A 24,721-nucleotide genomic window follows, 5' to 3' on the forward strand; every position below is an offset into this window, starting at 1 on the left:
TTTACGATCACTCTGGATGCACAAGCTGGCAAGCAATTCAGTGTTCCTTGCCATACAAAATTATGCATGGCAAGGAATACGAGGGATTCCCGAGGGAATCCCATTATCGGACTTCCATTTTGAGCGGGTGGCTGGATAGCGAAGTCCCGTGGCTGGCTACTCCCCCTCCCCCACATCATGAAGAACCCCCCCATCCCCAGATTACCTGGGTGCACCCTCTACTGTCAAGCTGACCAACCCCCTGGACACCTGTAATAGGAAGACCCCCCCTCAGGGTCCCCTGTAATATGTAGATCCCTCCAGAAACCCCTGCAATAGGGAGACCCATCCAGGGACCCCTATAATAGGGAGACCATCCAGGGACCCCTGTAATGGGGAGACTGCCCCCATTAACCCCTGTAATAGGGGGACCCCCACAGGAACCCCTGACCAAAGAAACCTCCCACAGCGACCCCTCCCCATACCGAACACCCCCTCGGCAGAAACGAGACCCCTGTCTGGAAGCCAGGGCACATTCCAGACAGGGACAGTGAGAACAGTTAAAGCTGCAAAACGTGTCCACGTGTCCATTCCTTGAAGGAGAACAGCTATGACCTGCAACTGGTTCCGATAGATCCATTAGCTGCAAGCTAATCAAAGATAGGTAAGTACATTCCAAGCACTAAGTACATTCTAATCAATCAAGTGTGTCATTGCACTGCGCTTACCTCTCTTTGATGCGGTCAAAGTTTTTAAACATTGAGATTTCACTACTTAGGCCACTGAACCGTGAAGAGAGATGAATGAATCAAAGCTATAAATTGTTAGTAGAAGCTGTCAACCACAAACCACTACTAGAAAGCTATGAATGGCTTGCAGCTAATGGATCTGTGGGAACTAGATGCTGGCCACAGCTGTTCTCCTTTGAGGAATGGACACGTGGAGCGTCAAGGTAAGTGTCACAGCTGTAATTCGTCTCACTGGCCGTGGACACGTTTTGCAGCTTTAACTGTTCTCACTGTCCCTGTCTGGAATGCTTGCTAGCTTCCAGACGGGTCTCTTTTCTGGGAGGACGGGTCTGTGTTGGGGTGTCCCTGGGTGTCTCCCTATTACGTGGGTGCCTGGAGGGTCCCCCTATTACAGGGGTCCCTGAGAGGGGTGGTCCTCTATTACAGGGGTCCCTGAGGTGGGGTATGGGGGGTATGGTAGAGGGTGGGGTGGACAGGAAGTGCATTGTGGGGGGGCCTTCGGCTGGGTTGGGATAGTTTGTACCAGCATGGCCCTTGCATGGTGGATTTCACGGTGGGGCAAGTGGTGACTCCTTGGAGGAGTTATTCCCTTGGCCCACCGCAGTGTCTACCATGCCAGGGCCATGCTGGTAGAGACCATAAGAGATCCGTGCTTGGTGATTTCCCGGCCCATGGACAGGAGAATATGGGGGGGCCAGAGCATAGGGTGCTAGTCATTAAAACATGTTTGAATTCATTTCCACCCCCCCCCCCCAAACCCCCCTGCAGTTGCGAACCTTGTTCCCGCCACCAGTGGGGGGGTCAGAGCATTGCAATTGGGTCGGTGCCCGACGTCGATCCCGATTTTGTCCGACGCCCGATTCTTTGAGGCGATCCAGGAGTCTCGGGATGGAGAATCCCGCCCATAATGTGTAATTTGAAATGTCAGTGTGAAAAATCTTAACACGTTTGCGAGTGGAAAGTATCTGGGTTAGAGGAATAGATTTATGGGTGACTGTTCAAAAGTGATTTATCTGTTTCTATTGACAGATCAAATTAGATATATGCTTCAGCTGAATCAACTGTATTAGAGGGAAGCTGGCTTATGTTGGCTCTGTACAGAATCAATATAAGATTTGTTTATCTGCGTCATTTCACTTCCCCTGCCGTTCATTTTATGGTCTAGATTCACTCCTCATTAAACATCCCCTCAACTGTCTGAAATCTATTTCTGGATTATGCTTCACATAACATGCAATGTAGCACTGTAAATTAAGGATATGAATTTTTTTTGTCATTGTTTCTTATTAGTCCCCTTCTAAATTCCACTAACGCGTTCACCATCTTCTTGCTTCTGGGACTTGTTGGACCTCCAGTGGTAACAGCCACAAAACAATATATGAGTGTTTGTTATAACAGCAACTTGCAGTCCAGATTACTCTCCTTATTTACTGTGAATTCACATACTGTATCAAAATTGCAGCACTTCTGACTCCAATGTGGCCGTCAGTTAGCTCAGTTTGTGAAATAGTGAGAATGCAATGCACAATTATGCTAACAGCATATGTTCAATTCCTGTACCAACTGTGGTAGTTTATGGAGACCTGTCTCCTTGTCTTGCCCCATGATTGATGTGGAGTGATGACCACTTGTCTTTCACTAAAAGCAAGATACCTACAGTCCCTAATAAAAATAGAAAATGCTGGAAAAACACCAGCAGGTCTGGCAGCATCTGTGGAGAGAGAAACTGAGTCAATGTTTCAAGTCCAGTATGATCCTTCACGGTGAGTCAGTCACTATCTGGGTGAAAACTAGAAAACTTTCCCTTCAACTCCCATCTACTCCTTCTACCACTTTAAATCTTTGCCTCTTATTTATTGATCTCACTACTAAGGGTAACAGATCTTGCTTATCTACTCTATCTAGGCTCCTCATAATTTTATACAGCTCAATTGAATCTCCTGTTAGTCTCCTTTGCTCTGAAGAAAATAACCTCGGCCTATCCAATCTTTCCTCAAAGTCAAAATTGTCCATTCCTAGCAATTTTGACATTGTTCTCCTCAAACAAATTTACATGTAGTTATTTTGCTGACAATGCTAGTGCTTTGAAATCAATGCTGCAAAGTGAACTTGGATGGGTTTCTGAGCATCGGGACCTGCACATTGTGCACTGTGATCTGTGCAATGAGTGACAATGGGCTATTGGGTGTTTGCATTTTTGAAATAAATATTTACACCTGTACTTCAACGTAATTGTTATCATACTCCAATGAACAAATACTCCAATACGAATAATGTACAGCAGCCTTTCTGCATACTTTGCGCTAAGAAAAATAATGTTGGATGAGAAAATGGCTAAATTGGTACGATCATGCAAATCTACATCTTGTCTGGTGTATGTTTGAAATTCAATTGCAATGATGTTGAGCAGTAAATATTGAGTAGCACATTTTCCATGCTGATCCAACTTGCATAATGACACTCAGTCCAAGCCTTCCTGTTGTTTGTCTTTAATTTCCCAACATGCACAGCAAATTGAAGAGCTTAATTTCACGTAAAACTACTTTCCAGTGTGCTGTCATACAAATCATATTCAGTTTATGTGATCAGTAGTTCATAATGCTGCGTGCTTAACCAAAGTCAAACACTTGGGGGGATGTGTGAAAATAAGGCAGACGAAGTGCGTGTGGATGGAATTATTGCATTTGATAGAATAAAATAATGATTATTCTCTATCCACCGATGCAGTATTGTCTGACTGTGCTTAGATGCACATCTTGGAAACTGAAATCCTTTGTCCAACTCATTAGAATACATTCGATCCAGTTTGTATTGCATCTGAGCCTCCTGGAGATGAACAATAATGGTGGTGCTGTGTTAGCAGTGTAATAAAATAGAAAGCTTAATCAGCATCATTTTGCATGTAGCAAGGTCATTGAATTCAGTGCAGGGACTTTCCATTTTGGGCATCCAGCATCGACATCACCTAATTCCATGTCAAGTCCAACAAAATTAAATGTAATGTGAAGCTCAATTCTGGCTCAATGCTTTGCAATCACTCTAACCTCAAACAAGTGTGAAATCCTTGAAGAAGTATAGCAGCTTCTGGCGAGAGAAAGCAAAAAGGGCCAACAGCTAGGCAAGCAATGGAAAAACTATGGAGAAAGGAAGGGGAAAAAAACTGAAAGTTAAGGTAACGAGGACGGAAGGAAAGAAAAGGAGAGCATTAATGTCACCATTCCTTGTAACCTAAATAATAATAATAATCTTTTATTGTCACAAGTAGGCTTACATTAACACTGCAATGAAGTTACTGTGAAAAGCCCCTAGTCGCCACATTCCGGCGCCTGTTCGGGTACACAGAGGGAGAATTCCAAATGTCCATAACAGCACGTCTTTCGGGACTAGTGGGAGGAAACGGAACACCCAGAGGAAACCCACGCAGACACAGGGAGAACGTGCAGACTCGACACAGACAGTGATCCAGCCGGGAATCGAACCTGGGACCCTGGCACTGTGAAGCCACAGTGCTAACCACTATGCTACCATGCTGCCCATATAGGGCCTCTGTGATGGTGCGGATGAACCTGTGCAACGAGGTCTGTGAGATTCTGGGCAGGTTCCCATTCGGCGCCTGGAAGGACCCCGTGGCGTAAAGGTTCAGGGTGATCGTCACCTTGTTGGCTACCGGGAGAGGATGTCCTCCCCCATGCCCCTGCGGTGCAGATATCCATATCTTGCAGATATGTTGCACTGTCCTACTGCCCAGCCCGAGTCTCCGATGGCCTGCCGTGTCCAGCAGGTCCTCGAAAGACAGGCTCTGCCGGGACACACGAGGCCTGATGTGGTGCCTCCTTCCCACCACCTCCTCGGCCTGTTGGGCGACCTGCTCTCCATCCTCACTGGCTGCCCCCCTGTTCCCCTGGGGCAGGCTTCCTCGTTGCAGGGTCCCCCTTGACCAGCTCCAGCTCCATCTCGTACAGCCTCAGTGCATCCCCCAGGGCTGCGGCAACGAGGCTGAAGGCCACCATTCCTGGTTGGATTCTCAAGTCCATTGTCTGCAGGAGGTGAAAGACGGACATGTTAGCATGGTGTGTACCCCCGTGCCCATTTGGACCTCTAAGTGCATTAATTGGATTATTATAAAGAATTAACTGTCATGATGTTGGTTAAAAAGACTTGAGGTGTGAGTCAGGTATTTCTGCTAACTGATTTTCCATTTTTGAAACAGTTTCACCATTTGTAACACTATGTCATCGAAAAACAAGTCGTGTCAACCTTGTGTTGTGCAACAGCAGATATGGTACTGAGCCTCTGCTCCCTGTACCTCTGTATTGAGGGCAATTATGGAAACTGGACATATTTAACAATGAGAACACTGCTCCAAATGCCCAACCTGGCGCAATGCCAAGGTGGTAAAGTTTGTGCTTGGAGCACCCCTTTAGTGTTGTTTTCCTTAATATAGAGTATATTTCTAACAGATACTAATACCAGCATTTGTTTGGTGCTTGTAACGGAGTTGTTTTAATAGTGGATCTGATAGAATCATTGAGCTGGGATATATCTTTTTAACAGTGTGCCTGCTTTATGTTGTTTCTGGACAAGTGAACAAATATTCAACACTGCGTTTCCAGAGCAGCAGACATTGTTTGCACAGTCCTCAATTTGAAAATTGGGTCTAGTTGTTCATCCTGACCCATGACCTTGCTATGTTATTGGGTATTCAGATAGATAGTTTTCCAGATGTGATGTCGTTTTCGGGTGTTACTATTGATTTAGTGGTCGGAATTCTGCTAAAACTTGACCCAGTGTCATTTTGGGCGAGAAACCCGTGTGAGCCCCCCTGGTTGTTCCGGCAAGATTCCTAATACAGCTCTCCCACATTTATCATTCTTTGGACACAGGGACAGGGCAGGGAGTGGGTTTAGGCAGGTGCTCTTTCAAAGTGTTTGGTTTGTGCAGTCCCGATGGGCCAAATGGCCACTTTCTGTACTGTAGAGATTCTGGGCGGGATTCTCTCAGGCCACGCCGGGCCGGGCACGAATCGCGCGACGACGCCCCGATGCCGGTCTGCCGATTCTCAGGAGAGCGGAGAATTGGTGCCGGCACGGTCAGCGCGGCGCTGGTCGGGGGCCGCTCTACATGGCCCACCCCCAGCGATTCTCTACCTGGGATGGGCCAAGCGGTCGCACAAAAAATCTGAGCCCCGTCGGCGCGAGTCCACGTGTGCTCTTACCCGGCGGGACCACGGCGTGCATCCATCCGGGGGCAGCCTGGTGGGGGGGGGGGGGGGGGTGTCCAACCCCAGGGGGAGCCTCCGCTGTGGTCTGGCCTGCAATTGGGGCCTACCGATCGGCGGGCTGGCCTCTCAGGCTGGGGGCCTCTTTTGCTCCGCGCCGGCCCCTGTAGCCCTACGCCATGTTGCGTCGGGGCCGGCGTGGAGAAGGGAGCCACTGCGCATGCGCACATTGCCGCCGGTCGCAGTGCACTTGCGCAGACCCGTGGCGCCCATCTGACGTCGGCATCGGCAGCTGGAGCAGCGTGGGTCGCTCCAGTGTCGTGCTGGCCCCCTTCAGGGGTCTGAATCACCGCTCCTGAGGGCATGTTGATGCCATCAGGAAACGCGATCAGAGAATCCCGCCCCCTATGCTTCTATTGTATTCACCTCCCCCATATAGATCACTAGCATCGGGACCTATCCCCCCAGGTGAGAGACACGGTGCTATCAGGCCATCAAATGCCCTCCGTTTAATATCCCCCTTCATGACCCCCTTTCCTGATCCCCCCCAACAAACCCCTGCTTTCATGCCCCGCCCCCCAAAATCACCCGCTTTTAAGTCACAACCCTTGGCAGTGTGCCTTAAAACCCTGACAGTGTCCCTTGGCACCCTGGCAGCCCCCCATGGCACCCTGGCAGTGAAGTACCATGCGCTGTCCCTGACCACCTGGGGGATCCAATGGCCTCTGAGCGTCCCGGCGTGGTCATCATGTGTTTGAGAAATTATGCTCTCCCACCAGAGATGAGCCGCCATTGATTTGCGCTCGTGCTGGGAATGCAAATCGAATAGGTGATTTACAGTCCCTTGTCATGAATATTTATGCATGGTGATGATTGTGAGGGATTCCGTCGCAAATCCCGCTATTGGATGCCATTTTGAGCAGATGGCCCGATAGTGAAGTCCAGCAGCTGATTCCCTCCTTTCCCCCACAACATAATTCCACGAGACTTTCTGGGTCACCCACCCCCACAGTGAAAGGGTGATCCAACCCCCTCCCCACCAGAGACACTCCCAACAGAGATCGCCATCAAAGAGACCCCTGCCTGGAAGCCAGACAGAGACAGTGAGAACAATCCCTGCTTTAAAACTCACCTGTGCAACATCTGCTGGCCCTGGTAGAGGAAGCTGAATCTGTAAATTACACGAAAGAGAAAACCACGGCAACTAGATTTAAACCCCATTGGTGATCTGCAATGCTTTCATTCATATCTATGTGAAATTGATTTTATAGGCTGCGATTGACAGCGTCCACACACAGCCTGTTGTCTGGTTTGTTTAATCCCATTTCTCTTTATGCTTGAGTGGATTTCAAGTAGTTTGTTGTGAAACTAACCGCAATGTTTACAAACATCTAGCTATGATTGAAAACTCTTGAACCACATAAAAGACAGTTAAGTGCTCTCACTTCCTTTTTCTCTGCAGAAAACACTTAACTGCCTTTGGTGTGGTCTAAGAGCTGTCAATCATAGCTATATGTTTATGAAGACTGTGTTAATTTCAGTTCTGACTACTAAAAATCCACTCAAGCCTGAAGGAAAGTGAAATTAAACGATCCAGATGGCTGGCTGTGTATGGAAGCTGTCAATCATAGCTAATAAAATCAATCTCACATAGATATGAATTAATACATTGCAGTTCAAAGGTCTGAGGGGGTTTAAGCCCAGCTGATGTGGTTTTCACTTTTAAGAATTTACAGGTGCTACTTCCTCTGCCTGAGGCAGCATGCATATTGTACACGTGAGTTATGAAGCAATGATTTGGGGTGGCAGGGTGATTTGGGGTGGCAGCACCAAGGACCCGGGGTCGATCCTGGCGCCGGGTCACTGTCCGTGTGGAGTTTGCTCATTCTTCCCATGTCTGCGTGAGTCTCACCCCACACCCAAAGATGTGCAGGGTAGGTGGATTGGCCATGCTAAATTGCCCCTTAATTGGAAAAGAATAAATAAATAAAGCAGTGAATTTTTCACGTACTCTGTCTGAACTGGCTCTTTATCTTCCAGGTCTCTGTAATGGGGGCTTCCAGACAGGGGTCTCTGTAATGGGGGTTCCAGGCAGGAGTCTCTCTTATGGGGGCTTCCAGGCAGGGGTCTCTCTAATGGGGGGCTTCCAAATAGGGTTTACCACAAGGCAGGATTTTCTCGTATGGGGGATTTCTGATGGAGTCTCTGTAATGGGGTGGTTTCTGGTGCGTGACTCTCTAATGGGGGGTCTCTGGTGGGGGCCTCTCTTATGGGGAGATGTCTGGTGGGAGTCTCTCTTATGGGGAGGTCTCTGGCAGGGGGTTGATGGGGAGCTTTTGTGGGGGTGGGGTGGGCATTGTGGTGGGAAGGGTGGCCCTATGATGGATTTTAGGGGTAACTCCCATAAAGAGTCATCCCCTTGTCCCACTGTGAGGTCCACTGCGTCAGGTCCATGCTGGGAAAAAGCTGCACCAATTCTTTATATTAAAATAAATTTAGAATACCCAATTCATTTTTTCCAATCAATGGGCAATTTAGCGTGGCCAATCCACCTACCCTGCACATCTTTGGGCTGTGGGGGCGAAACCCACGCAAAAACGGGGAGAATGTGCGATCTTCACACGGACAGTGACCCAGAGCCTGGATCGAACCTGAGACCTCGGTGCCGTGAGGCAGCAGTGCTAACCACTGTGCCACCTCTACAAGCACCAATTCTCACCCACGTGGATTCCAGCCCAGAGGATCGGAGATTCATGCGGACTTTGAGAATCCGGTGCCCAGCCTCTTAAAAATTGAAAAAATGAAAATTGCTTATTGTCACAAGTAGGCTTCAAATGAAGTTACTGTGAAAAGCCCCTAGTCGCCACATTCTGGGAGGCTGGTACGGGAATCGAACTGTGCTGCTGGCCTGCCTTGGTCTGCTTTCAAAGCCCTGTGCTAAACCAGCCCTTGGTTAATAGGATATAAATGGGTCAAATTGACCCATTTGCATCCTCCCACTGGTGCGGGGTACCAATCCCATTTTTTTGCTGACACTGGATTCTCTGCCACATCGGGCACTCTGCTACTGATGGCAACTGGCGGAGAATCCAGTCCCATGGTGTCCATTAATGGATACCCGTATTGATTCCCGCTGGCCTCACACGGCGCCAGCAGGGTCAAAGAACCCTGGGAACCGGAAGACTGGATTGAAACGGGCTGAGCATATTTAGATGCTTATTTAAATATGCTAATGTGGTTCACACCCAGTGGGGGCATGAACTAGATTACATCTGGTGCCGCGCATCGCGCTCCGTCCAGCGCCCAGTGTAAATCCAGCTTACAGGCTCTCCTGCTGTTCTCTGGGAGTAGTGGGATATGCGGCAGGCGCAACATGGTCGGAGAATCTTCTCCACCGTGTATTTTAGAGCCCCTTTCATTTCTGCAAGAATTCAAAGCCTGACTAACTGCAATGCTTCAGCATTTGTGCAACACAGAAACAGTTCCCATAGAATCCATAGAATGGATTTCATGCTTTTCTGGTTTTATTTTTAGTAAATGATCAACAACATAAAATGTGCAGTTTGACTAAATGGGCTGTATTCCTGCTGGTGTATTGTTCCTATCGATAGAATGCACTGTGATTTTGGTCATATGTGCTTGAATAGCAAGACACAGCATAAAATTATTTTAAAATGTGTGCCTCAGATCCATTTATCTGTTTTGTTTCTGGAGCAGCAAATTCCCATATTAGTACCTCCACCTTTAAATAATTTATATGTTCAATTCTGTTCACTATCTCAGAGGATGCTGCGAAAGCAATAACTCTGGTCTATCTGACTAACTTAGGCTTGAGATTTTCATTTTTCAATAATTTAAGGCTAGAAAGAAGCTATGGGAAAGTCGCAAGTCCTACTGAGCTGCATTTGCTTTAACTGTACTCGCTCGGCTTCAGATTCTTTTCTGCCAGCGATTATATCGGAGTAAATTGTGCCTTTCTTGTTTCAATGCTGAACATCGGTTTTTCCCCTTCCGACATCTGAGTTCGGAACTCCAAATGTTTTTTGGGGGGGTTTTATTGGAGTTGGTGGTGCTGTACAACACATTTCATATGCAGAATACACTGTTGCAATCCTTCCTACAGCAGCCGCTGATAAACATTGGTCATTGGATGACACGTGACTGATGAAGCTGCTTTGTGTCTTCCCCTCGCCCATCTGTGTGCGGGGCACTGATAGGCCAGGCTGATGCAGAGGCAATTTATCATTTTGATCTCCCACTGAGTCAGGGAGCTCTCCTGTCAGAAGTATTGATTTCAGAGGATGGACTAAATTTTCAAGGATTTCCATTAAGAATTAAAGAAAGCTTTATGCGCGCAGCGGTCACTTGGTAGCCAGACAGGACAGAGCAGCATGGAAATGAAATGGCACTGTGAAACCTTTCAGGTAGCTCTTTCCATCACAGTCATTGCAGAGCACAACCTTGCCACTGCAATGTGCACGCTACTCAGCTGCACATTTGAGCATTGCAGAGATTAACATGGCATGTTTGTCTAAAGGTTATGCATGGAGGTGAATCTGACCTACATTAATCTTTTAGACAGTGGCAACCATGTTCTGATGACAGATACAGTGCCAATACCTCGCGTGGTTAAGGGACTGAATGTCAGAAATTTAGACAAAGTCATTTCTTGGTTGTCGGAAGAAGTGCTGTGTACATGCATGAGAAGCCTGCAGCTTGTATTAACCCACCTATTGCCGTTATGAATTTATTAATCCTCTTAATTTTGTGGTGTTTAGTTGTGCAAGGGGCAGCATCTTCATCCCCATCAATAAAGCACATAAAAGCTTAACAGGGGGTAAAGAAATGTACTGGTTGAAGGGAAGTGGCAGTCTGTAGTCTGTATGGAGTTGCTTGCAAGCGTGTCTTTGACATATGCAGGCTCACCATTAAATTACCGGCATTATTGTGTGGTAGTAACTGGCATGTTGTGCATGTATCTTTTTAACGACAGGATTATGCTTGTGAAACAAAAATGTAAAGGTGAATGCTGATAACATTTCATTGCTAGGGATTTTTGGGATGTTCTTTAAGTTAACTATAAGCGACTAGTTTATATTTTGCTTTCCCCGAATTGGACTTGATGCATGAAAAACAGAGTAGTAATCATGCACGCATTTAAACTATAATTACTGCAGTGTGTTGAATATGTACTGCAGTGTGACGTTTTGATCGACTGATAATGCCAATCTTTGGATCTGCTATAGTAATCATGAGTGGCAACTTTGAATTTTGAATGTCAGGTGACAAGCTGGATTATTTATCTATTGGGGTTTTTTGCATCAACAAAGGCAGTAAGCAGGCTTTCTTCTGGACTCAGAAGCATGTGACCAGCTATTGCAAAATAATCAATAATAATAATTGAGTGTTAATTGACAAATAAAATGGTAACATTTGAGCTTCAAAATATTCCATGATTATAAATTCTATTGATGTCTTTAAAAATATTTTTGACACGGGTAGCTATCTTCTTTGGTGCTTTATGAATACATCCAAACAGTGAATAGATGTATATTATTTGGGTTTCATAAGTTGATTTCAGGCTTAATACAAACTCATACTAAAGGGGTCTGAAAATATTGCAAGATGGTTTTCTTTCTGCACTGGGAATTGATGCTGTGTCGTTATTCTCCTTAATGTGCTTTTCTGTTGCCAGGGCAACTGCTCTTTTACTGTGGCCAGGCATTTCTAAAAGGACCCAAGCGAGACTGTTCAACTTGATAATTTAAAGGCAATGTCTGGGTTTCTGAGTATGAAGACATTTCACTGCTGCAATGGGCTTTGATGTTCAACTAAGTTAGAATGTGGGAAAAACCCATGAAGTGATATCTCAGGTGTTCACTGCTGATCTGATGTGACCCGTGGGTCAAATTTAATCAAACCTGTCGTGGTGGGAATCATGGCAGCCGGGTCCATTTATTGGGGGAGAGATTAGCGTGCCAGTCTCTCAAGAGTGGGAAAACCTCCTGGTGATTAAGTAAGAGGTGGGGAGGGGAGATGCAAGAAACTTGTCCGCTCATGGTGGGATGTCAATTAGGCACATTAGTGAACCAAGTGACACCTATTATCCCTGAGTCCATTAGAATTTTGTGGTAGACCAAGGAATGCATGGGAGACACACAACTTTCCCATGCCTCCCAAAGCTCACCCAGCAAACCCTGTTAGGTTTTCTAGTGACCTACTTAGGAGGGTCCCTCGTTATCAGGCCCTCTGTGTCCAAATGATGGACCCAACATTGGAAAGGGGGGAACCACTGAAAGCCACCTACTTTCCCTTACTCTGCCCCCCCCCTCCATCCACTTTCCACAACACCTCTCCCCATGATCCCCATAGGTGTCTCACTCACATATGTCCAGGCATTCAACAGTGATCCCTGGCGAAGTCCCTGTAATATCACCAGGAACAACCACCCAGTGGTACTGCAGGCAATGGAGAGCTGCCGGCCTCTTATTTAGTCAGCACGTCTCAGGGGGTGTTGGAGGATGGGGGAAGGGTATAGATTGGGGTTGCCGTAAGGATGCTAAAGCACAGGGGAGATTCAACACTGGCCAGGTAAACATTCAAAAATAAGTAGTTTGGTTGGTTTCCCGCAGAAGCAACATGGGTTTCCCACAGATTCTTCAACTGGCGGATGGGACCCTTGTCGCTAACATTAAATCCAGCCCAATGTCACTAAGATCTGGGGCGTCATTCTCCGACCCCCCGCCGGGTCGGAGAATGGCCGTTGGCCGCCGTGAATCCCGCCCCCGCCCCCGCCGAAGTCTCCGGTACCGGAGATTGGGCGGGGGCGGGATTCGGGCCGCGCCGGTTGGCGGGACCCCCCGCTGGATTCTCCGGCCTGGATGGGCCGAAGTCCCGCCCAGGAATTGCCTGTCCCGCCGACGTAAATCAAACCTGGTATTTACCGGCGGGACCAGTATGGCGTGGGCGGGCTCCGGGGTCCTGGGGGGGGGGGGGCACGGGGCGATCTGACCCCGGGGGGTGCCCCCACGGTGGCCTGGCCCGCGATCGGGGCCCACCAATCCGCGGGCGGGCCTGTGCCGTGGGGGCACTCTTTCCCTTCCGCCTCCGCTACGGCCTCCACCATGGCGGAGGCGGAAGAGACTCTCCCCACTGCGCATGCGCGGGAAACTGACAGCGGCCGCTGACGCTCCCGCGCATGCGCCGGGAAACTGACAGCGGCCGCTGACGCTCCCGCGCATGCGCCGCATTTCCGCGCCAGCTGGCGGGGCAACAAACGCCATTTCCGCCAGCTGGCGGGGCGGAAATCCCCCCGCCGTCGGCCTAGCCCCTCAATGTTGGGGCTAGGCCGCCAAAGATGCGGTGCATTCCGCACCTTTGGGCCGGCGCGATGCCTGTCTGATTGGCGCCGTCTTTGGCGCCAGTCGGCGGACATCCCGCCGTTGGGGGAGAATTTCGCCCCAGATCTGTAATAACTAAGGCATGACTGTCGGGATTGAAACAGACCACTGATTTATTTCTTTATCTTGTGATACAAAATCCTGGGTCGAAATCCTGGAACTACCTTCCTAACAGCACCAGGGGTGTACCTGCACCACCTGGACTGCAGCTGTTCAAGAAGATGGCTCACCACCACCTTCTCAAGGGAAATTCTCAAGAGATAGGTAATAAATGTTGGCCGAGCCAACAACATTCACAAGAAAGAATAACAGAAGATATAGAGTACTGATTTTGCCCTAGAATTAAAGAGAAAGTATATTTTAACTGTAGCTGATGGAGTTAAATTAACACCTGCAGTTTCTGACACAGATGGCCATTGTTTCTCCCTCGTGCCAGCTTCCACAGCTTTGTCCTGAGGTGAAAGAGGCGGTTCAATTGGAAGGGTAGTAAGTTAGACTCATATGCCCTTTGGATTATGTTATTTTACTTTTAGCTCTAAGCTATTCCATTACAGCTACAATACTAGCATCTACCCGGCAATGAGGAAAATTGTCCAGGTCTGTCCTGTCCACAAAAGCAGAGCAAAGCCAATCCGGCCAATTACAGCCCCTACAGTTTACTCTTGATCGTCAATGAAGTGATGAAAGGTGTTGTCCATAGTGCCATTAAGCAACAGTTACTCATCAAAAACCTTTAATGTTAACACAAGTGGACAAGAGAGTAATAGTCAAGCTTGACTGCTGTGGCACCACCTAATAAATTCTTAACAATGGGATTCAGGGAGTGGCAATTTGGTGATGTGCTGACCTCTATGCAAGTGTTGTAGCATGGGGTGACATGAAAGCTAGGATTCTCTGTTTCAGAGACAACGTCCATGATCTTCCCAAAAGGGAACAAAGTTCCCTAGCGATCTCGTTTATCCGTGTGTTTCCTGGCACTCGCAACACCCCTCCCCATTCAACGCTACTAGTGTTGAATAAGGGGCCTAAATGGGGAACGCGGGCCAAGGTTGCACACGGCCCCGTTTTTTACAACGGGGAGCTCTGCTCGCCAGAACTCCCCGTTGTAGCGAGAGATCAGGGCACCGATCTCCAAGGTCAACAGAAAAAAACCCCGACCTCCCCCCAGCCTGAACGCAACATGGGAGGGTCCCCCAGCCCCTCCTCCTCAGTGTATTGAATGGCCCGCCTTTGAGCTTCACCGACTGGCCCCTGCTCTTCTGCTGCAGACTCCTCTTGTCCAGGATCTTCCCTGAGGCTGGCCCTGCTCCTGCAGTTTCCATGCATCCACAACGGCAGCTGTGCCCAGGTAGATAGCAAGCTTGGTTGGCTGTACTTCGAAATTTATTCTCTGCAGGAGGGCAGAAAAGAGAAGAAATATCAGCAAGATGAGGGTTCATTTGCCCATGCAAGGCCACCAGGTTACATAGACACCCTGAGTTGTACTGCTGCGCCACCCTCAACACCTCCCGCATGACACCCCTTCCCCACCCTCACCCGACCCCTTGATATGTTGCCGTCCACTCTCCATCCCTGTCCCCATCAGTGAGTGGCACCAAGACTGTGATGTGGGGAGCCTCTATCCTCACCCCCCGTCCCTGTCAACAGGAGTACCTGTGGCTGCCACAACCCATGTCAGATATATGCTCAGCGGCCCCTATCCAGTCTCCCCAGTGGGGTCTACTGTGGGTTTCCTCACTCGGTGGGCCGTGTGTTATCCTACCAACAGGAAGGCACCTGTGGTGGAAAAGATCACTGTGTGTCACCAATCGCCTCCATGCTTAAAGGTTTGTGTGTGGGCAGATCCTGCAGATGGGGTTAAGGCAGAGAGTGTGCATCTGCTGGGAGCGTAGCTGCCTTCTGATGTGGGTCCTAGGTGTAACACACAAGTTGTGACAACCTGACCGGGGGCAGGAGGGATGGGAGCAGAGGCGTGGAGTACAAGCAAGGCTTGGAGACAGCTTGTTGTCCTGAGGGATGGGCTAGCTGAAAGAGTCACTGGTGAGGCCTCTGCCCTGAGAGGGCAGTGTACCAGGGAGGGTGCCAAAGGCCACGGTGCATGTCTACTTTGTTTGGGGTGAGCTCTGCTATTCCCATGCTTCCTCTAGTGGGGCTGCGCATCTGGTGAGTGTACTGAAGAAGTGCCAACACTTGGTGTGCCATTGATTGAACTTGGCCACGCCCATCCCATTGATGGGTCAGCTGTGGTCTGAGGGTTTCCAGAGAGATGACCTGGGTGGGCTCCCAGGTGACTCGAGGCTCTGTGAACATTTACAGAACACACTGAGCAGCCAAGGGCCTGTAGGTAGCACCATGTGTTTAAAACACATACTGGAGCAATGGCCACCTTGATCGCGAGTCCACGGACATGGCACCAAGTCATTCCTTGCTACTCCCTCCAGCTCAGACGGGTGTCCCCAGCAAGCAATGTTAGAGAGTTTTTATGAGTTTTCTTACCTCCCACTCCCCCACAACAGCCATCGCACCCAGGCCTTGCTTGTAAATATGCACCAATTCGTGCCCACGGGACTTCTGCCTGAGTTTATTCAAATTAATGCAAATGACGGTTTTGCATGGACCCGTCGACACGGGGCACAAACTTTGATTTCAGCGAGGGATTAGAGGATGGTGTCCGAATTGGTGCCAGGCGCAAAACGGATTGTTTCAATTGTGTAAGATTCTCCACCCAATCGTGATTCTCGCCTCCTGTGTCGCGCAGCAGAGAATCCAGCCTAATATGTTATAACACATGGGGCTGGATTCTCTGATTTTGAGGCTATGTACGGAGGAAGTGTCTAGTTTTACGACAAAAAAAATGGACGAGTCCCCAGCACCGACCCTCTGACTGGTGAGGGGCTAGCAGCTGTGCCACGTAAAACACATTGGGCGCGATTCTCCGACTCCCCACCGGGTCGGAGAATCACTGGGGGCTGGCGTGAATCCCGCCCCCGCCGTGTTCCGAATTCTCCGCCACCAGAGATTCGGTGGGGGCGTGAATCGCGCCGTGCCGGTCGGTGGGAATCGCACCGGCTGGCGGGCCCACCCCCAGCGATTGTCCGGCCTGCAATGGGCCGAAGTCCCGCCGCTGTCAACCCTCGCCCACCGGCGTGGATTAAACCTCCTTTTGAACGGCGGGACAAGATGGCGCGGGCAGGCTCCGGGGTCGTGGGGGGACACGGGGCGATCTGGCCCTGGGGGATGCCCCCACGGTGGCCTGGCCCGCGATCGGGGCCCACCGACCCGCGGCCAGGCCTGTGCCGTGGGGGCACTCTTTTTCTTCCGCCTTCGCCATGGCCTTCACTGTGGGTGAGGCGGAAGAGACCCCCTCCCCTGCGCATGCGCGGGGATGCCGTGAGCGGCCGCTGACATTCCCGCGCATGCGTCGCCCGGTTGAAGACCTTTTGGCGCCGGCTGGCGGGCATGAAAGGCCTTTCCCGCCAGCCGGCAGAGCGGAAACCACTCCGGTGCAGGCCTAGCCCCTCAAGGTGAGGGCTTGGCATTCTCCGCACCTTTGGGGTGGCCGGACACCGGAGTGGTTCCCGCCACTCCATTACGCCGGAACCCCCCGCCCCGCCGGGTAGGGGAGAAGCCCGCCCATTATCTTCATGAAATAAACGGCTGGTGAATTGCCGGGTCCGTGGCCGCGCATTCGCACGGCGACAACCTGCAGCGGTCGTGCCGTACAACATGGCGCCGGCCGCACGCAGACCCAGCCTGCTAGATAGTGACCCCCTGCACACACCCTCACTACCCCGGGCGAACCCCACCAGTCCCCCCAGCCCTCTCCGAAGTCCCCCCCGGCCAGCGACACGGCTCCCCCCTGGCTGTTGCAGCGCTGGACACAGTCCGCAGCCGCCCCGCCGGTTTCACGAAAGCTGGGAGCACACGTGTTCCACGCCGTCAGGAGCTCGGCCCATTGGTGGCGGAGCATTGGGGGATTGAGGCCGACCACACGGCGTGTGGCGAACTCCTCGATGATGCCATTTTGGAGGGGGCGGAGCATCCGTAAACAGGGATTCTCCGCCTGATCACGAATTACGATATCGTCGTCGGGCAACGGAGAATCCTGCCCAGGGTTCGCCATGAAATGAGGTCATCAGTTCCACTGTTTCCGCAGTGAGAGGCACTGAAGAACAGCGAAGTATTCTCCAATATGGCTTTAATCTGTTATCCATGCTTTCTGTAGTCAACTTGCTATCCACTCTGCTACTTGCCCTCTGATCCTACATGCTTTGACTTTAGTCTTGAGTCCACAATATGGTACCTTACTGAAATTAAGAGGGGAGAATCAAGTGAATATGTTATACAAGAAAGGTACACATCGAGATGGACGTGACCATTAGCTGGCCACTCGTTTGCCATTGCCCTCAGTCTTATGCAATTAAATCAGACAGCAGCTGAATTCCTGCTAATCCAATGTGTTTTCAAAAGGCCACTCAGGTGCTGCAAGAAGGGACAAGTTGCCAGTCTGGTCATTGATTGTTGGATGACTTGGAGAAAACTAAATGGGATAGCGAAAACAGCGCGGGAGCAGAGAGAGCCGGGACAGCGAAAACAGCGCCAGAGGAGAGAGCCGGGAGATTTAAAAAGAGCGGGAGGCGAGAGCCGGGACAGCGAAAACAGCGCGGGAGCAGAGAGAGCCGGGACAGCGAAAACAGCGGCGGAGGAGAGAGCCGGGAGATTTTAAAAGCGCGGGAGGAGAGAGCCGGGACAGCGAAAACAGCGCGGGTGCAGAGAGAGCCGGGACAGCGAAAACAGCGCCGGAGGAGAGAGCCGGGAGATTTATAAAGCGCGGGAGGAGAGAGCCGGGACAGCGAAAACAGCGCGGGAGCAGAGAGAGCCGGGACAGCGAAAACAGCGCCAGAGGAGAGAGCCGGGAGATTTTAAAAGCGCGGGAGGAGAGAGCCGGGACAGCGAAAACAGCGCGGGTGCAGAGAGAGCCGGGACAGCGAAAACAGCGCCGGAGGAGAGAGCCGGGAGATTTTTAAAGCGCGGGAGGAGAGAGCCGGGACAGCGAAAGCAGCGCGGGTGCAGAGAGAGCCGGGACAGCGAAAACAGCACCAGAGGAGAGAGCCGGGAGATTTAGAAAGCGCGGGAGGAGAGAGCCGGGACAGCGAAAACAACGCGGGAGCAGAGAGAGCCAGGACAGCGGAAACAACACCAGAGGAGAGAGCCGGGAGATTTAAAAAGCGCGGGAGCAGAGAGCCGGGACAGCGAAAACAGCGCGGGTGCAGAGAGAGCCGGGACAGTGAAAACAGCGCCGGAGGAGAGAGCCGGGAGATTTTTAAAGCGCGGGAGGAGAGAGCCGGGACAGCGAAAACAGCGCGGGTGCAGAGAGAGCCGGGACAGCGAAAACAGCGCCGGAGGAGAGAGCCGGGAGATTTAAAAAGCGCGGGAGGAGAGAGCCGGGACAGCGAAAGCAGCGCGGGTGCAGAGAGAGCCGGGACAGCGAAAACAACACCAGAGGAGAGAGCCGGGAGATTTAAAAAGCGCGGGAGCAGAGAGCCGGGACAGCGAAAACAGCGCGGGTGCAGAGAGAGCCGGGACAGTGAAAACAGCGCCGGAGGAGAGAGCCGGGAGATTTAAAAAGCGCGGGAGGAGAGAGCCGGGACAGCGAAAGCAGCGCGGGTGCAGAGAGAGCCGGGACAGCGAAAACAGCGCCAGAGGAGAGAGCCGGGAGATTTAGAAAGCGCGGGAGGAGAGAGCCGGGACAGCGAAAACAACGCGGGAGCAGAGAGAGCCGGGACAGCGAAAATAGCGCCGGAGGAGAGAGCCGGGAGATTTATAAAGCGCGGGAGGAGAGAGCCGGGACAGCGAAAACAGCGCGGGAGCAGAGAGAGCCGGGACAGCGAAAACAGCGCCAGAGGAGAGAGCCGGGAGATTTAAAAAGCGCGGGAGGAGAGAGCCGGGACAGCGAAAACAGCGCGGAAGCAGAGAGAGCCGGGACAGCGGAAACAGCGCCGGAGGAGAGAGCCGGGAGATTTAAAAAGCGCCGGAGGAGAGAGCCGGGACAGTGAAAACAGCGTGGGAGCAGAGAGAGCCGTGACAGCGAAAACAGCGCCGGAGGAGAGAGCCGGGAGATTTAAAAAGCGCGGGAGGAGAGAGCCGGGACAGCGAAAACAGCGCGGGAGCAGAGAGAGCCGGGACAGCGAAAACAGCGCCAGAGGAGAGAGCCGGGAGATTTGAAAAGCGCGGGAGGAGAGAGCCGGGACAGCGAAAACAGCGCGGAAGCAGAGAGAGCCGGGACAGCGGAAACAGCGCCGGAGGAGAGAGCCGGGAGATTTAAAAAGCGCCGGAGGAGAGAGCCGGGACAGTGAAAACAGCGCGGGAGCAGAGAGAGCCGTGACAGTGAAAACAGCGCCGGAGGAGAGAGCCGGGAGATTTAAAAAGCGCCGGAGGAGAGAGCTGGGAGTGCTGGGAGAGGTGAGTGCACAAAAGGTGTGGCAGGAGTGCCTTTAGTCACGGAGTGCTGATTGGAAGAGAGTGCATCTGAATTTAGGTGAGTGACTGAGTTCGGGTGAGTGGCGAGAGAGGGCTGTGTTTTTGTTGGTGTTCGGGTTTATCCTTAAAAAAATATTTAAATTAATTAACTAGTTGAATATGGCTGGACAGGTGATGTGCTGTTGCTGTATGATGATGGAGCTGGTGGATCCCATTGAGACCGTCAGTGACCACATCTGCAGCAAGTGTTGGCTGCTCGAGGAACTTCGGCTCAGAATTGATGAGCTGGAGACCGAGCTGCACACACTGCGGCACATCAGGGAGGGGGAACATTAACTGGATGCGTTGTTTCAGGAGGCAATCACACCCGGTAGAATAAGTTCCGTTAATTCGGACAGTGGTCAGGGACAGAGTGGTGTGACTGCAAGGGAGGCAGGTAGGGGGATCCTGAGTTTAGGAGTTGAGGAGCCTCAGCCCTTGACCTTGTCCAACAGGTATGAGGTATTTGCTCCCTGTGTGGATGAGGAAGAGGGCTGTAGGGAGGATGCGTTGACTGACCACTGCACCGTGGTACAGGAAGCCATTCAAGAGGGGGGAGCAAAAAGACAAGTGGTAGTTGTAAGGGATTCTATAATTAGGGGGATTGATGGCATCCTTTGTAAGCCAGATCGAGAGTCCCACCTGGTATGTTGCCTGCCCGGTGCCAGGGTGAAGGACATCTCTGATCGGCTTGAAAGGATTTTGGAGAGGGAGGGGGAGGATCCAGTTGTTGTGGTCCACGTTGGGACTAACAACATAGGTAAGACTAGGAAAGAGGACCTGTTTGGGGATTATCAAACACTAGGGACTAAATTAAAGAGCAGGTCCTCCAGGGTTGTATCTCTGGATTACTACCCGAGCCACATGCCAATTGGCATAGGGTTGAGAAAATTAGAGAAGTTAACACGTGGCTAAAGGAGTGGTGCGGGAAAGAGGGATTCCATTTCATGGGGCATTGGCATCAGTACTGGGGCAGGAGGGACCTGTACCGTTGGGACGGTCTTCACCTGAACCATTCTGGGACCAGTGTTCTAGCGAATAGGATAAATAGGTTGGTCACAAGGACTTTAAACTAGCAAGTTGGGGGGAAGGGAAGTGTAAAGCTATGGACAGTATAATGGTTAATGGAAATCAAGGCAGCAGGTTACGTGACAGGTTATTATGTAGAGATATGGGTTCAAAGACAAGGAAAATTAGGAGAAAGGGTAAGAGGAAAAATAAATTGCGAAAAGTTACTGATCAAGGTGTTAGGATTCATAACAAAGACATACAAAACAGCATAAGTGTACTTTACCTGAATGCTCGTAGTATACGAAATAAGGTAAATGAGTTGATGGCGCAAATCATCGTGAATGACTATGATTTAGTGGCCATTACTGAAACATGGTTAAAAGATGATCACGACTGGGAGTTAAATATCCAAGGGTATCAGACTATACGAAAGGATAGAATGGACGGTAAGGGCGGTGGTGTAGCTTTGTTGTTTAAGGATGGCATCTGGGCAATAGTAAGGGATGATATTGGTGCTATGGAGGACAAGGTTGAATCAATTTGGGTGGAAATCAGGAATAGTAAGGCGAAAAGGTCACTGATAGGAGTAGTCTATAGGCCACCAAATAGTAACAGGATGGTAAGCAGGCAATAAGCAAAGAAATAAAGGATGCATGTAGAAATGGTACAGCAGTTATCATGGGAGATTTTAATCTGCATATCGATTGGTTTAACCAGGTTGGTAAAGGCAGCCTTGAGGAGGAGTTTATAGAATGTGCCCGGGATAATTTCCTGGAACAGTATGTAATGGAACCTACAAGGGAACAAACGGTCCTAGGTCTGGTCCTGTGTAATGAGGCAGGATTGATTAATGATCTCATAGTTCGGGATCCTCTTGGAAGGAGCGACCACAATATGGTGGAATTTAAAATACAGTTGGAGGATGACAAGGTAAAATCAAACACTAGTGTGTTGTGCTTAAACAGAGATTACAATGGGATGAGAGAAGAACTAGCTAAGGTAGACTGGGAGCAAAGACTTCATGGTGAAGCAGTTGAGGAACAGTGGAGAACCTTCCGAGCGATCTTTCACAGTGTTCAGAAAAGGTTCATACCGACAAAAAAGAAAGACGGTAGAAAGGGGAAAAATCGACCGTGGATATCTAAGGAGGTGAGGGAGAGTATCAAATTGAAGGAAAAAACATACAAAGTGGCAAAAATTAGTGGGAGACTAGAGGACTGGGAAGTCTTTAGGGGACAACAGAAAGCCAATAAAAAAGCCATAAAGAAGAGTAAGGTAGACTATGAAAGTAAACTGGCTCAGAACATAAAAGCAGATAGTAAAAGCTTCTACAAATATATAAGACAAAAAAGAGTGGCTAAGGTAAATATTGGTCCTTTGGAAGATGAGAAGGGAGATTTAATAATAGGAGACGGGGAAATGGCTGAGGAGCTGAACAGGTTTTTTGGGTCAGTCTTCACGGTGGAGGACACAAATAACATGCCAGTGACTGATGGAAATAAGGATATGATAGGTGAGGATCTTGAGATGATTGTAATCACTAAGGAGGCAGTATTGGGCAAGCTAATGGGGCTAAAGGTAGACAGGTCTCCTGGCCCTGATGGGATGCATCCCAGAGTGTTAAAAGAGATGGCTAGGGAAATTGTAAACGCACTAGTGATAATTTATCAAAATTCACTAGACTCTGGGGTGGTCCCAGAGGATTGGAAAGTAGCAAACGTGACACCACTGTTTAAAAAAGGAGGTCGGCAGAAAGCGGGTAATTATAGGCCAGTAAGCTTAACTTCGGTTGTAGGGAAAATGCTGGAATCTATCATTAAGGAGGAAATAGCGGGGCACTTGAAGGGAAATTGTCCCATTGGGCAGACGCAGCATGGGTTCACAAAGGGTAGGTCGTGTCTGACTAATTTGGTAGAATTTTTTGAGGCCGTTACCAGTGCAGTAGATAACGGGGAGCCAATGGATGTGGTATATCTGGATTTCCAGAAAGCTTTTGACAAGGTGCCACACAAAAGGTTGCTGCATAAACTAAAGATGCATGGCATTGAGGGTAAAGTGGTAGCATGGGTAGAGGATTGGTTAACTAACAGAAAGCAGAGAGTGGGGATAAATGGGTGTTTCTCTGGTTGGCAATCTGTAACTAGTGGGGTCCCTCAAGGATCAGTGTTGGGCCCGCAGTTGTTCACAATTTACATGGACGATTTGGAGTTAGGGACCAAGTGCAATGTGTCAAAGTTTGCAGACGACACTAAGATGAGTGGTAAAGTAAAAAGGGCAGAGGATACCGGAAGTCTGCAGAAGGATTTGGATAGGTTAGGTGAATGGGCTAGGGTCTGGCAGATGGAATTCAATGTTGCCAAGTGTGAGGCTATCCATTTTGGGAGGAATAACAGCAGAATGGATTATTATTTAAACGGTAAGATGTTAAAACATGCTGCTGTGCAGAGGGACCTGGGTGTGCTGGTGCACGAGTCGCAAAAAGTTGGTGTGCAGGTGCAGCAGGTGATTAAGAAGGCTAATCGAGTTTTGTCTTTCATTGCTAGAGGGATGGAGTTCAAGACTAGTGAGGTTATGCTGCAATTGTATAGGGTGTTGGTGAGGCCGCATCTGGAGTATTGTGTTCAGTTTTGGTCTCCGTACCTGAGAAAGGACATATTGGCACTGGAGGGAGTGCAGAGGAGATTCACTAGGTTGATCCCAGAGTTGAGTGGATTAGATTATGACGAGAGGTTGAGTAGACTGGGACTGTACTCATTGGAGTTTAGAAGGATGCGGGGGGATCTTATTGAGACATATAAAATGATGAAGGGAATAGATAGGATAGATGCGGGCAGGTTGTTTCCACTGGTCAGGGAAAGCAGAACTAGGGGGCATAGCCTCAAGATAAGGTGAGGTAGATTTAGGATGGAGTGTAGGAGGAACTTCTTCACCCAAAGGGTTGTGAATCTCTGGAATTCCTTGCCCAGTGAAGCAGTTGAGGGTCCTTCTTTAAACGTTTTTAAGAAAAAGATAGATGCCTTTCTAAAGAATAAAGGGATTCGGGAATATGGTGTACGGGCCGGAGAGTGGAGCTGAGTCCACAAAGATCAGCCATGATCTCATTAAATGGCGGAGCAGGCTCGAGGGTCCAGATGGCCTACTCCTGTTCCTAGTTCTTATGTTCTTATATTAATGTAAAACAGTATTAATCAAATCAAGCCAGCAATATTCTTTGGTTTTAAATCCACAATGTTTTGAGCTTTGTTTGCACTCATATCCCATCTGCTATTGACACAAATGCCAAACGAGGGGAAGCACGAATATGGCAACAGAGACTGGAAGGCACAGAATTGATGGTGATGGTTAACAAGGGGCCAGTTAATAAAGGACGGAGGTCCTGCTTTGTATCTTCCTTATGTTGTAAAACATATTTATTTGATTCAGGGAAAGCATGCTCCCCTCTTAATTTCAATAACTGCAAAGCAAACTCATAATTAAGGTCAGAACATGTAGAATCAAAGGAAAATTAGCAGAATGGATAGCAAGCTGCTACAAAACAGAAAACATAGCTGTGAGTTTTATTTCATGTATTCTTTCACAGGATGTCGACGTTGCTGGCAAGGCCATTCATTGTCCATCCCTAATTCTCCTTGAGACAGTGGTTGTGAGCTACCTTCTTGAACCACTGCAGTTCATGTGGTGTAGAGATACTGACAATGCCGTTTGGAAGGGAGTTTCAGGACTTTTACCATGTGACAGTGAAGGAACGGTGATATATTTCCAAACCAGGATGGTGTGTGGCTTGTCAGGAAACTTGCAGGTGCTAGTGTTCCCATGCGCCTGTTGCCCTTGTCCTTCTAGGTGGT

At 49.7% G+C, this 24,721-nt stretch overlaps 1 protein-coding gene across 38 annotated transcripts in view; it reads left to right on the top strand.

Moving 5' to 3' along the window:
* nrxn1a (neurexin 1a) overlaps positions 1-24,721 on the top strand; it is a 2,579,010-nt gene that overhangs the window by 2,458,882 nt on the left and 95,407 nt on the right. For 2 of the 38 annotated variants that reach the window (XM_072508166.1, XM_072508175.1), the window contains exon 1: positions 10,215-10,370. The exons of the other annotated variants lie outside the window; for them this stretch is intronic. In XM_072508166.1, the coding sequence (XP_072364267.1) occupies positions 10,338-10,370 (33 nt within the window). In that variant the 5' untranslated portion in view covers positions 10,215-10,337. Of the gene's footprint in view, positions 1-10,214; positions 10,371-24,721 lie in introns of those variants that run through there. 38 annotated transcript variants of the gene reach the window in all.

The sequence above is a fragment of the Scyliorhinus torazame genome, chromosome 1 (genome assembly GCF_047496885.1).
Source record: "Scyliorhinus torazame isolate Kashiwa2021f chromosome 1, sScyTor2.1, whole genome shotgun sequence".
NCBI lineage: Eukaryota > Metazoa > Chordata > Chondrichthyes > Carcharhiniformes > Scyliorhinidae > Scyliorhinus > Scyliorhinus torazame.